Here is a 13,591-nt window from a genome sequence, read left to right on the forward strand (position 1 = left end):
TCCCCCCACAAGCTCATTACAGTTTTGAAATTATAAGAACTCCATTAGGAAAAAGTAAAAAAAGTCTTGTGAAAGGATTTTTTTTTGTCAGATTCTGTCTGAGAATGATTTCAGCAGGGATTTACTTAATTTTATGTCATTTTCTCAACTACTTGAGCTTATATAATTCATCAGAATGCTCAAGAATTTTAAAGCAATTAAAGATACAAGCTAGTCGTCAACACTTGTTTGCAGCTTTTCTGTAAGTCTTTCATGTCCAGACAAGCACTAAAAAAACCCCAGCTCAAGTCAAAGGGCATCGCTAGGCAACACGAGGTGTTAGTCACATTGCTCTCCACAAGCACTTCCAAGTCAAGCCACAGGCAAGTGTTACAACAGCACAGCTAAATTTCACATATCTAATATGTAATACTTAGAACAAATATTAAAAGAACATTTATTACAAACAAAATCTTCTCTCTTTCCCATGTAACAATCTCTATGCATTCAGTAATGCTCAGCTTGACCAGCAGCATGAAGCTGTTAGAGAAAAGCACTCTGCTAGAACGGGCTGACACCAAGAGCTCCTGTGCCTACTGGCTGACAAATAAATACTAATGACTTCATTGGAAAGTCACCATCTCATGTTTAACACATTCCTGTGGCTGCAGTTTCGCATCAGAGCTGAGTTAAAACTTGCTGCCACGCACAGAACTGTCCTGTTCTACCCCTTGCACCACCTCCAGTCACAACCGACACATCAGTGTGCCAGTTGAGGCAGCTACAGCAGTAGAAAACTATCACCTGCCTTCTACAGAGCCACACTGAGCTTTCAAAAAACACCAAGCAGATGTCTACACCTCTGCCAAAGAGAGCATCCTTCCGCCACATCCCCTAAGTCACTAGTGTGCCAACTTACTGAGCTGGTTTCCATGTTCACACAGCCAGTGAGGTAGTTCTGCTGGCCAACCTGGCACAAAACTCCAGCACAGCAGAAAATTAGTTTCCTGGGAGTTCAGCAAAATGACTCTGAGCTAAGCAACATATTGCCAAACTTGCTACTAGAAGAAGGAAGGACTGCGTGGGCAGCTTCCAGTGGCAATCCCTGATCCATCAGGCTTGCTCTAGCATAAAAACTGTGTCAACTTGCATGGCTAGGATGGAAGGTAATACTACTCAGTGCTAGAAAAAAAACTCAGGTTCAGCAATTGGCAAGTATACAGTTGAACAATATACTTGCAACAACAAAACTATACAGCTAGGAACACCTTTCAGTGGTGGTTCCATGACAACTGATCCTACACTCCACCACTAGCCAGAGAATCTAGGACTCAGCTCATTATCAGCCTTCAAACAGATTTTTGTTTTTGAAATTGTTCAAATCATAACCTTTCAGGAAGAAGTACTCTGGGCAGCTAGTACAAAAGTAAACACAGCTCCTCAACTTGTTCTCTCCTTCTCCTTACACCTTTTAGTTTCAGCTTCGTATTTCTGACTTGACTACAAAAATACAGTTCCAAGTAATCCTCACACACTTGGAGGCTGGGAAAAGGGAGGGCAAAAAAACTGCCTGTGAGTGAAACAAAACTGTACATCAGACTCACAAGCAACAAATACTGTGGAAAAGACAAAGTTTGTTCAAGTGACTTTAATTAAAACGTGATTGTTAAACCAATTTAGGCTGAGAAAACATGTTCTAAAATTCCATGTTTTAGTAAGACTTTAAAAGAGCAATTTACAAAAGAAGACAGTAGAAAAAAAACACACTTTTAATCTTTTAAATCCACAAAAGCCTAAATTTTGGAAGCTAAGTAGCCCACTTACTAAGTAAAGGCTTAGTCAGCATCAAACCTGTAAGAGTGATTAAAACATTTTCACTCTTTGGAATGTAGTAAAAATAACCAGTGCTTTAATTAAACTGACATTAAGCAAACACATCATCAGTGAAATGGTGGTGTGTTTCCAGACACTTTGCACTGCTGCTCAGGAGGTATGGGGGAGACTTCTACATTCAAGTACAGCACCTAGCATCCACATAGCATAAGAAACCACCCCTTCTTCTACAGCTGGCATCCTCCTGAGCAGGTTACGAAAGAAAAGCAGGTAATAACCACTTGTGAGGAGCCAGACTCCCAGCAGAAGCCTAACCTAAGAGGATTACAGGGTCAAAATTCGAGCAGAGAAAGGTTTTATCTGCACATGGAAGAGAGGCAGGAACCCTTAGTAACAATTACAAAAAAAAAGAACAGGTTCTCAGGCGCTCAGATTTCAGAGTAGAAATTTTTCACTTTGTTTTCATATTTTCAAGCGTCTACACCGCAGTCAGCTGCTGAGCAGAATATATTAATGTGTGCACAGCTCTGTGCCTCTGCAGCTAGAATGCTTCCCTCACTTTCCAGGCAGGAAAAATGGAAGTAGAGCACTTCAGTAAACTGTTCTCCTAATTAAACACGGTAAAGGCAAGACAGCCAGGTTAAAAGCTGTAACTCAACAAGAAAAGTGGAATTCATCTGATCAGAAGAGTGATGAGTAACATTTATTCTTACATAACTGTTAGCTACTTTATCTTACAAAACATAAAACCACGTAGCAAACTTTCCACAGCACCACTCAATGCACTTAAAGAGACATTAAGCTATGCTTTCTACTTCCTGTTACCTCTACGAAGTTGCAAACTCTCTAGGAATGTGTGAAAATGCAGCTGAAAAACAACACACATAACACAGAAATGCTATCTCACTAACAGGGGGAATGACACGTGGGAAACATCATCTTAGAGTGGAAAAGATCAGACATTTCTTGTAGCCTCTCCATCTTGCAATGGCGTTTGCATAATCAAATAAGGTGTTTAAAAATAGTGTAAAAGAAGCAATAGTTCTGTCCACAATATTCCCCTCTGCTGTCTTTGCAGCCAACCAGGAACAATAGGAAAATGCACCATAAGGATTACATGAGACTCCAAAATGGTATTACTAGGATATTTATTCACAGTGAGGCTCACTGCAGTTGTTGAAGTCTTTCATGAACTTGCAGAAATTCATTAGTTCTATATCAACAACCGCTTCTATTCTGACATTTACATCACTAATGTGATTACTCTTATTAATGCTAACATTCAGGCAAGATGTGGATTTTTGTTCAATGTATGAAAAAGTAAACATCTTATGTGGTTGGTTTGCTATTCTACCTACAGAAACTTCACAGTTTACTCAGAGTAGACATGATAAGAAACACATTCAGTCAAAAAAGTCAAAATATAACAACACAGTAATGTACCACCCAAAGTCAGCAGTAAATAAGGAAAGTCCAGGAAAAAAACCATCATGGAACTGTACCACTCATATTCCAACTCCTCTGTACAAATGGTAACCTTCATCTCCGTAACCTGGCTGTTATTTAATTCAAGCATTCTACATGAAGACTACAATTTCTCCTCATAAACCCAGTAAGACCACTAATTGATTCAGTTTTATTCAGTTGTACAACCAGTTTGTACTATAGTTTTCAAAACTGAAATGTGCTGTATGAGACTGACAAGCTGCCACTGTGACAATCCCCTTTGCAGCAGCTGCTGCAGCAAGATATGATCATAAAAGTAAGAGAAAGTAAAGAAACCAACTTTTATTCATACCAGAAACACAGATTTCAATGGAATTTCCTTTTATCAAAATAACCCCAATATGGCTACTTACATCTTTGCTGTAAGAGAACTGTACAGTTTATATATAAATATGTATATATAAAAAGCAACTTTAATGCTCCCTCAATGTTAATCATCATCATCTTCTTCTTCATCACTGATGACATACTTCTTATGCTTCTTACTTGCTTTGTCATCATCCTCTGCTTTTCTCTTTCCAGAAGGCTCCCCTTCCTTAAGGCAAGAAAGGACAAAAATAAAAAAGTACATTCAAGCTGAAATAAAAAACACCTTGGAACAGACAACCACAGGGATTTTTTTCAAGGAACAGTAAAATTATTTGTTCTAGTCTTTTCTACCTCATGCCTCTGTACTGCAGCCCTTAATTGGTCAACAGTGGTTCCAGTCTCAACCCCATGTCAAGAGTATCTACAACACAGCTGCACCTCTATTTACCTCAGAGGGAACACATCAAGATCTGCTTCAAAATGAATTTTGGTGTAAGAGAAACTCATGTCATAATCTGGGTTTATGGCATATGTAATATCCCTATCAGCAGTTATGAATTAAGGAGATAAGCTTAAAATTTTCCTCAGATTCCTAGCATCAGGGTGCTATATATGTTTTTAGAAAGGAAGCACTATTTATAGAGTGACAAAAGCCTTCAAGATTTACGAGCATGGATTATTCCTAGAATTTGTAGGGAAATTTTCAACATGGAGAAGCTTTCTCTTCAGGAAGTCTGGAGAGCTTTGCTCAGTTTTCAGAGCACTGATACTTGAAAACCTTAAGCTAGAGCTACTGAGGAAAAAAAAAGAATTAAAAAAATCCTGAATCAGCAGGTGTTTTAGTCCACAACATTCTGGTAAAGGAACAAGACCGATGATAAGGAACCACTAGTACTGAGAAACAATCCCACAGCTTACAGGACTAGAAATACAGCTTAGGAGGCTTCAAAGGGCTGCTCACAGGAACTCCAATCAGTGAGACTTCAGTTATTCAGAGGAAGGCATGGAGAACTTGACATGAACTGATCACTTGAGATAACTTCCGGCCTGGGTTTTTTCTGTTGTTGTTGAAGTACCTCAAACCATTTGTAATTCAAATGCTAAAATGCAGACACCAATGGATAATTAAAATCCAGTGCTTTCCTACAGATCACAGAATCATAGAATGACCCGGGTTGAAAAGGACCTTCAAGATCATTTAGTTCCACCTCTCCTGCTGTGGGCAGGGTTGCCAACTACTAGACCTGATAAAATTGAATAGTTGTTAATCTCTTTTTTTAAATCTTAAAACTAGAAGAAAAATGTCTAACTTGGTGACACGGGTCTTTCCTTGGCTGTAAAACAAACCCTAATAGCAAAAACAGGTGAGTGGCTCACAGTGCAGAGTTCTAGAAAACACTGAAATTATGTAAAAACTATTTGTGAGTAAAAACCAGGCAAAAACCCAAGTAACAGATTCTGATCAGCCAAGTGGCCAACAACATAGGCCCAAATTGCTTCAGGTTTCCCTATCAATATTCAGTATTAAACTTCTTTTTTTTCATGTCACACTGTATCTCTAGATAATCACCTGTTAATGCTGCAATGACTTTTTCCAGCAGTGACCAATTCCCAGCACTTAAACACAAAGTCAATGGTTTGTTATTGTTAATCTAAATACACTTACACCAGATCAGTTTAAATCAGCCTGCTAGGCACCACTTTGATCCAAAGTGTTCTGAAGATACTTGTTCATAGTTCAAGTCATTAGTTGCTAATGCAGAACTCATCACTTGTGACACAAAGGATGAGTAGCAACTCAATTACAGTTTAAAAAGAAGAGTAACTTCAAAAATACCCTCGGGCGTAATTTAATCTCCTCTTCCATTAGTTAATTTTATTTATTAAGAGCAACACACATTAATTGGATTTTAAGAAGCAGCAAGAGACAACATAGCCTTTCTAGCTACTTATTATTCAAAACATTTTATTCTATATTGAGGCTGAATTAGAATGGTGGGAATCTGAATTAGGAAGGAAATTTAAGCATGGGAAACAAATTAGAACGGGTGGGAATCTCAATCACAGCTACTTCCTCAGAACGTTTGTTCTCTTATAATCTAGCTGGGCTATTGTTAATGACTCACCTTCCTATGTGCAGAATATCCTCATTAGTTACAGTAACTTGCCACATGGTGATAAAAGGTATTAATACTGATGTTTTCAGCACTCTAACAAACTGTTAGCAGGACAACGATGTGGGCTGTGCTGTTAACTGACAGCATACAAAAGCAAGTCCTATATTTCATAAATACGGATACATAATTATAGATACTGTACTTCCAGTGAGCATGTAGGAAGTAAGCCACGCACTGCTGGCTGGGTGTCATTTCACCTAGAGCTGCAGCACCCCTCTGTGGTTCTGACAGAATACTGCAGACACAGCACGCAGCCATAAAATGGAGGCCACCGTTCTCAGCAGAGAAACACAGTTAACAAGGCCTTCTTCTGGGAGACCTGAACTGCAGAACCCCAAGGATGCTACATTACAAACTGACAGCTAGCAGTGTCTTGTCAGTCGAATAAAAATAAATGAATAAATCTATGGCACCAACCAATCAAAGCTACAGTTTGGTCTAGCACGCTGAAGGTAACCAAAGGAAAGTGACTGAAAGATCTAGGACAACAGCTGAGGTAATTTAAACAGTTAAAGCAATCTCTCAAGGGAAATGGTGATATACAACCAAAGTTGAACAATACTACTCAATGAATAGCATTCCATAAGCTTAATGCTGATCTACCCAAACTTCTGTTTTTAAACTTCTGTATGTTATTCTATACATAACCATTTAATTGTAAAAATATATAATTTACAGTAAAACAGGACTGGAAGATGAGTCAAACCAGCCAGTACAAAAACCACCTCTTATAACCTATGAGGTAGTAGGTAATAAGAACCTATTAAGCTTAGGAGACAACACTGCAATAGGATTTTGGCATTAAGGCTTTTTCCTCCCCACATGATTTTGGTGAGGTCACTTTACATTGCACTGCACCTGTTTTTCTGTGTAACAGTAAGGATCTCCTTTGGGTATCACTCAAATCTGTAAACTGATGCACTGAATAACAAAAAAAGCACGATTAATTGATCAGCCTGCCACCATTAGCAGCATATCAATAAAACTTGGTATTAATGACAGCTAAACTGAAACTACAATAATGCCAGCTTTACAAACTCTGTAAGGTGCAGGAAATATTCCTGACTGAAAATGAGTAGTTTTTTAAGAACAAAGTCATTTTTTACCTCATCACTTGTAAGTTTCTTTGCCTTGAGTAGTCTCTGTGATTTATCTTCATCTGAGCCTTCATCACTGTCTGAAGAATAGATTCTAGCACGTTCCTCTACAGACAAAAATGAAAAGATAAATATTTATCTGAAATCTGTGAGAAAAAGACAGTATGAAAAATACTCCTCGTACATTTAGTCCCACAAAAAACAGACAGGATCTAATCTAAATATTATTAAATGAAATAAACTTGCATGAGCTAAATTCACATCTCCTCATGTATCAAATTAAGTGGCAAAACATAATCGTGCCAGGATTCTCCTGTGAAATAAACCCACCCAAATTACAAAGGCACTACTTAACTACTGGTAGGGTTTATTCTTACCTCTGATGCCACCTTTATATCTGTTTTTGATAGCTGCTAGACTGATGGCATCATCGCCCTCGTCCTCTTCTTCATAGCGATCAGATTCTAAGTAATTTGCACTCAGACCACGCTGATGCTGCTTCTCCCTCATTCTTCGCTGCTGAGATTCTCTGCGAATGGAAGCTCTTAATCTCTCCTCTTCTTTCTGCCCAAGCAAAGCAGCAAAATATAAAGGACGAGTCAAAAAATAATACAAATCTCAGTAGAATCCTGCAGCTTTTAAAATCCTCTCACAGCAGTGGAAAGAATGTACATAATTCTGATTTTTTAATTTGGCAATCTGTAAGGTACAGCACTTTTAAACGAAAAAGCTGTATGTACAAGCTGCACACACAGCTAACAATTCTTACTTGTTGCTCCAAAACGCTCCGCATGCCAGAAACACATCAAACGTTCAGAAATGTTCAACTACATTTCAGTTGTTAATATTTTCAAGAATGATTCTCTATTATATCAGCAGGTAAGAAAGTTCCACGTCAGAATACCTTAATCATTTCTGTGCGCTGAGACTCTGGATCACGACCTGCCATTGGCAAAATCCGAATTTTCTGGGTCTTTGAACACCTATCTGCCAGAGACAGAGTCATCTTCCTGTGGGTGGCACTGTCTGTAGAGTGTGGCCTGTTGGAAAATTGCTTTGGGTTAAATACTTACATCTGTTTTCAAGCAACAACCATAGGGCAGGCATACTTAAGATTTGAAAGGTTAATGTGCACAAAAGTAAAAGCATTATTATTATTGTACACTGTAATAGCTACTGGAGACATCAGTTCCTCTCTCTGAAAGCCACCTGCAGTCCACTACCTGCCTAAAAAGTTATCATCACATTTAACTTCAATATCCCAAGTCAGAATCCTGATAGCCACCCATTCTGATTCAGACGACTGGCACTTAACAATACAAACTAAAATACATTAAAAATAAATGAATAAATTAGCCTTGCTACCACAGTGAATAATACATCAATCTTTCAAACTGGGACATCCAGCTCAGGAAAAATGTTTCCCAAATGCTCCAAAAATGGCACATTCTTAGGAAACAGTTGAGCTTTGAAGGCTCACCAGTTGCTATCTCTATGTACTAGTAACAGTTCTTAACTGCAAAAGAAGTAGCACCATTTGATACAGAACGTCAGTTTACCTGAAGGTTAATTTTGTCTTGAAAACAGCCTGTCCTTGCAGACCTGTCCCTTGTCTGATAAACAAATGGTTGTGATCTCCCTGCAGCGGTGCCTTGTAGACATCAAAGACCTCGTTTCCCAAGTGGAGAGACATGCTTAAAAGAGATCAGTGTATCAGATACTTCACAAAGCCACTACAGTCTATTTTTTGCCTTTTGTATGTAGACAATAACCACGTTTCACTTCAAACAAAGCAAAGCAGAACGTTTTCAATGCACCGAGACTGAAGTAATTTCTGCTGCACAGAACAGTCATTCAGTTTTACATTGTCACAGCATTTCACTGTGAAAACAAGAGCTGTATTCTGTCAAAAGCAAGTTCAAACCAACCTTCCATCCGACCACTTGACTATCCGGGCATTACTTTCTCTGATCTCATTCCCTTCCTCATCTCGCCGCATCCGCCACCGTATCGTGTTTTCTACCTGTCAGACAGCAGCTTTTTGTTAAACTCACAGTGGAATACTGTGGTAAGATATACTCAAGAACTAAAGCTAGAAGGGCTATATGATTTGCTGTATGATACAAAAAGATGAAGTTGGGATGGCTCTTGCAGGGGAAAGGCAGTTGTTAATATTTTTTATTTATTTGTTCATTTTTTAGCATTAAACTCAGCAATATTCCTCAGCAGTGAACTCGTCTGCACCTTGTTAACTTAAATTGTAGCTCAAAACACCATTACAAAATACCTGAAACAGACTTTGATGACACACGGTTAGGTGAGCATAGAGAAAGAAAACACACATTGTACCTTGAGTTTTAATCTTGTTCTTCCTTCTTCATCGAGCATCTCCTCATCTTCAAACTCATCCTCATAATACTGGGGATCAAATGGTCTGTAGTAAATTATACAATACAGTCTTAATTCTTCTAAAATACAGATTATTCTTGTGCAAAATAACAGGTGCTTGAAAGGTTTAAATTATACACTGCACATAACAGAAAGCACTGCAGCTGCGAGACAGCCATTTCTGCAGCAGTGTAATTTACTGCATTGATTCTGCACTGCAGGAGGCCAACCCGAGCATCCTCACCACCATCTATTACAGCCACCCTTTCAATGGCTCCAGCTAAAGAAAGTAAGTCTGCTTCTGAATAAAATGCTTCCTCAGTATCAGGACAGAGAGGTCAGGGTTAAGCTGGGAAACAGAGGCAGGTAATTTCATGAAAAGGCCCTATCAGTAGCCTACATCCTATGGACCTATCCTCCTTCAAGTGTGCACCTTAGCATGAACCATTTTAAACACAACCAATACAATTAATTGCACTACTAAAACAAAAGCAATATATTGAAACACTAAAAAACCCAACAACTTATCAACTGGATATTTAATATGGAATTACCTGGGTTCTACACTGAGGAAGTTGGGCAGCTTCACAAAATATAAATCATTACCCAAGTCTGTGTTTACTTTTGGTATTTCCACCTCTATTCTTGTCTCTGGAATAGGCTCTTCCTCCTGCTGTTCTTGGCTCAGCCCATTCTCATCCTAATGGCAAAAAAGCACAATAGGAGCAGAAGTGAAAAACGTCAGTCTGACTCTCATTGCTGGAATAAGCACTTCCATTCTGACTGAGAAAAATGCCACTGGTATGTAGAGAGAGATTGGGAAGCTTCTCATAAATGTACTTGAACCTTTTCAGTAAAATTAATCCATTTTTATATGACACTGAAAGCCATTTCAAGTACCTGTGGGAACTCAAGAAACCAAAGACAGAAAGAAAATAGCAAAAGAGCTGACATACAGTTTTCAGTCAGGAATGAGAAAATAAGCATGGGATAAGATTAAAAAAATAATAAATACTTCAATATCTCCAAGGTTCAAAATGAAAATATTTGTCCAACAGTTGTAAGAAGGGCACCAAGAAGACCTATGGATTCGTATTTCACTTGATGATAGTCAAAACTGCAATCAGTGTACTCTTCTTCTCTATATGCAAGAAGTGGAGCAGGACTGAGGGAAGGCATATCAATATATCTAACACTGCTGTGCATAAAACCTCAATCATTCTTTTAGCTAGGGCAAAATAATCTTCAGATTCTTACTTAATGCTATTAATACTTTTTCCATTAAAACATTATCCAACCCTATAGACGTTCCAGATCTCAAAGTGAAGCAGCAGGTTAATTACTTCAAAAGTCAGTCTACTCACAATGGGCTGTCCTGGAGTTGGTGGCTTGTCTTCCCCATCACTCCCTGAAGAAATATCATCTGCACCTCCAAACAGGTCCATGACGTCTGCATGTTCTGAAGGACAAAATGTACTGCTTTAAAAAAAAACATATATGCAAACATACACATCCCTACATGCAGACACAAACACAGAAAAATAATCGTTCACTTTTATAACCACTTAAAATCACCTACAAAGCTCAAGTTCTCCTAATTGTTTTGAAGCACAGTTTCCCATTGTTTTGAAGCTGAAGAGTCAAGGTATGCTTTTCTGGAAAGGGTCTATTCTCAAGAATCCAGTCGAGAAATGGCAACAGACAAATCAAGAGTTGTTTACTTAAGTAAACAGTTTCATCATACATAACAAGCAACTTTGCTGCACATTTTGGAAGCTTTACTTCTCATTAAAAGCAACACCTTTTTCTTGATCAGCAAAATATCATCAACAGTACAGGATTTCTCAGACTCCTGTGATAAGACGCTCCAGTGTGTTCTGGCAATGGGGCGTGAGCCAACACTCACACATGAAAAGCTCTGTCCCTCCTGGAGAAAACTGAGAGATGACAGAGTTAAAGAGAAAGCACCAGGAGAAATACAGCATGTGCTTCCACACTGCTGTGCCAATCTGTCACGCTCGTGACCCTGCAGTTACATCACACCATGAATGCCACTGACTGTATCAAGGCTCATAGCAGATGGATTAAAAGACAAACGAACCAAAAACCAACAATCCAACCCCACCTTTACCTTTCTGGCCTTCTGTATCACTGTCCACCTCAGAATCTGATGCAATTGGTTTCTTTCGCTTCATTCGCAAGACTTCATCCTCGCTATCGCTGCCTCTTGCAGACTCTCCTAAGGAGCACAATTTTCCTCAGCAAATTAAGAATTCCATTCCACATATTTTGAAGTTCCTTTTATTAATCAAGATGTTTTAGGTTAAAAGTAATTTAAACATGCTGTGTAAAAAAACACTGAAAAGATGCCCAGATTTGAAAGTTATGTGATTAACGTTTAAGTCAGAATTTTTCAAGCCAATGTAAACGAAACAATGGAGATCAAACTAGGCTGTGAGAAGCAAACCATTACAATAGCATTAGATCCTACCAGATTTATGCTCCTGCTCCTCCTCATCGGAGTGCTGGGCCCTTTCTTCATCATCAGAGTTCTGCATCTTCTCCTCATCAGAGTGCTGGGCTCTTTCATCATCATCTGAGTTCTGCATCTTCTCCTCATCCGACACCTGTGGTCTCTCCTCATCATCAGAGTTCTGTACCTTCTCCTCATCCGAGTTCTGGAGCCTCTCCTCATCATCAGACATCTGCGGCCTCTCATCTTCATCAGAGTTCTGCGCTTTCTCCTCATCATCTGAGTTCTGCTGTCTTTCCTCATCATCGGAGTTCTGCTGTCGCTCCTCATCATCCGACTGATCGCTTTTGTCCTCCTTGCCCCACTTCTCATCCTCGGAATGGGCCTTTTCTGAACCATCTCCCTCAGAATGGTGACTGCCCTCATCAGACCCGTGCCCATGCTCATCCTCCTCATCATCATGAGCAGCTTCTGAAGCGCTGTGCTGGTCCACGTCCGACTGATCGTTGTCTTCATGCTCAGAGTGCCCTGAAGCTTCGGAGCGATTGTAGGACCTCTCGGAGTGGTTGTCGCTGCCTGTGTGATGGGAGGCTCCTTCGTCCTCGCTGTCGTCCCCGAACAGCTCCTTGTTGCTGGGCTTTGCTGCCTCCCGCTCGTCGTCCTGCTCGCTGTCGCTGCCCGAGGCGTTGCTGCCCGAGCCCACGTTCTCCTGGTCGGAGTCGGAGTCAGAGCCGGAATCCGTGTCTGCAAAACAAACGGCAGTTTCAGAGCTAAGGCGTTACAACAGAACTACGTGAAGCACAGGGTTTACTTACAAGAAAACGTTTACCAAATACAGCACAAGGCACAAGCACCCGCTATCATCCGACATTCTAAAGCTGCAGAAGGAATAGGGCGTTACACAAAGCACAGAGCCCCGAGGCAGCGTCCACTGACTGCCAGGGGCTGCACCGCTGCCCCTTAAGACGCCGGTATCCACCTTCCACCTGCCAAGAGCCCGGAGCCAGCAGGCCGCACACCGCACGCCCCACGCGGGCGGTACCTCCACCCGAGCCCCGCGTTCCGCCCCGCTGAGGCCTCGGGCGGGAGGGCCGGAGCCCGGCAGCTGGCGGCCGCACCTTTCTGCTCGGCCTCCGAGTCGGCGTCGCTGCCGAACAGCTCCTCCATGTCGGCCATCGCGGTACACGCGCCGGCGCCGCGCAGTGACGCGCTACGGAGCGCCGGGAGATGCATCCGGGGGAGCGGGGCCGCGCCCGCAGCTCCCACCGCCCCTTCCGCCTCCAGCGCGGCCCTGCGCCGCCATCTTGTGGGGCGGCAGCGAGCGGGCGGGCTCTGCGCTGAGCTCAGTCCCACCATCTGTGTCACTGATAAAAGATATTGAAGAGTACTGATCCCAAGACAGCTCCCAGGGGGACCGCTCCTCACCAGCCTCCTCCTGGACATAATGCTGCTGGCCACAACCCTCCGCCTGCAGCCATCCAGCCAGTTTTCATCCACCAACGAGCCCAGCTTTCAGATTCATATTTCTCCATCCTAGAAATAAGGGTGTGGCAAAGGACCATGTTAAAGGCCTTGCCCAAGTGCAGGCAGATGGCTGCAGTTGCCTTTCATGTCCACTGACACTGTCACTCCATCGCAGAAGGCCGCCAGATTGGCCAGGCACAGTGTGCCCTTGTGGAGCCATGCACTCAGATCATTTCACCTTGCATGTGCCGTAGCATCTCTTCCAGGAGGACCTGTCCCATGATGTTCCCAGAAACAGACACGAGGCTCACCAGGCTATAGCAAACCAGGTCCTCCTTTCTTAAAAGGACATTTCCCTTTTTCCA

At 41.3% G+C, this 13,591-nt stretch overlaps 1 protein-coding gene across 1 annotated transcript; it reads right to left on the minus strand.

Moving 5' to 3' along the window:
• Nucleotides 1-3,659: 3,659 nt before the first annotated feature.
• On the minus strand, nucleotides 3,660-12,938 carry LEO1 (LEO1 homolog, Paf1/RNA polymerase II complex component). Its single transcript, XM_065733845.1, has 12 exons — nucleotides 12,881-12,938; nucleotides 11,781-12,506; nucleotides 11,421-11,528; nucleotides 10,654-10,748; nucleotides 9,844-9,989; nucleotides 9,251-9,335; nucleotides 8,830-8,924; nucleotides 8,461-8,595; nucleotides 7,806-7,941; nucleotides 7,279-7,465; nucleotides 6,911-7,008; nucleotides 3,660-3,853 (listed from the first exon to the last, which is right to left on the minus strand). The coding sequence occupies exons 1-12, from the start codon at nucleotides 12,936-12,938 to the stop codon at nucleotides 3,749-3,751; spliced, it is 1,974 nt and encodes a 657-aa protein (XP_065589917.1). The 3' UTR covers nucleotides 3,660-3,748.
• Nucleotides 12,939-13,591: the final 653 nt, after the last annotated feature.

The sequence above is a fragment of the Cyrtonyx montezumae genome, unplaced genomic scaffold, assembly GCF_038088225.1.
Source record: "Cyrtonyx montezumae isolate F1298 unplaced genomic scaffold, pur_monq_1.0 scaffold_17, whole genome shotgun sequence".
Lineage (NCBI taxonomy): Eukaryota > Metazoa > Chordata > Aves > Galliformes > Odontophoridae > Cyrtonyx > Cyrtonyx montezumae.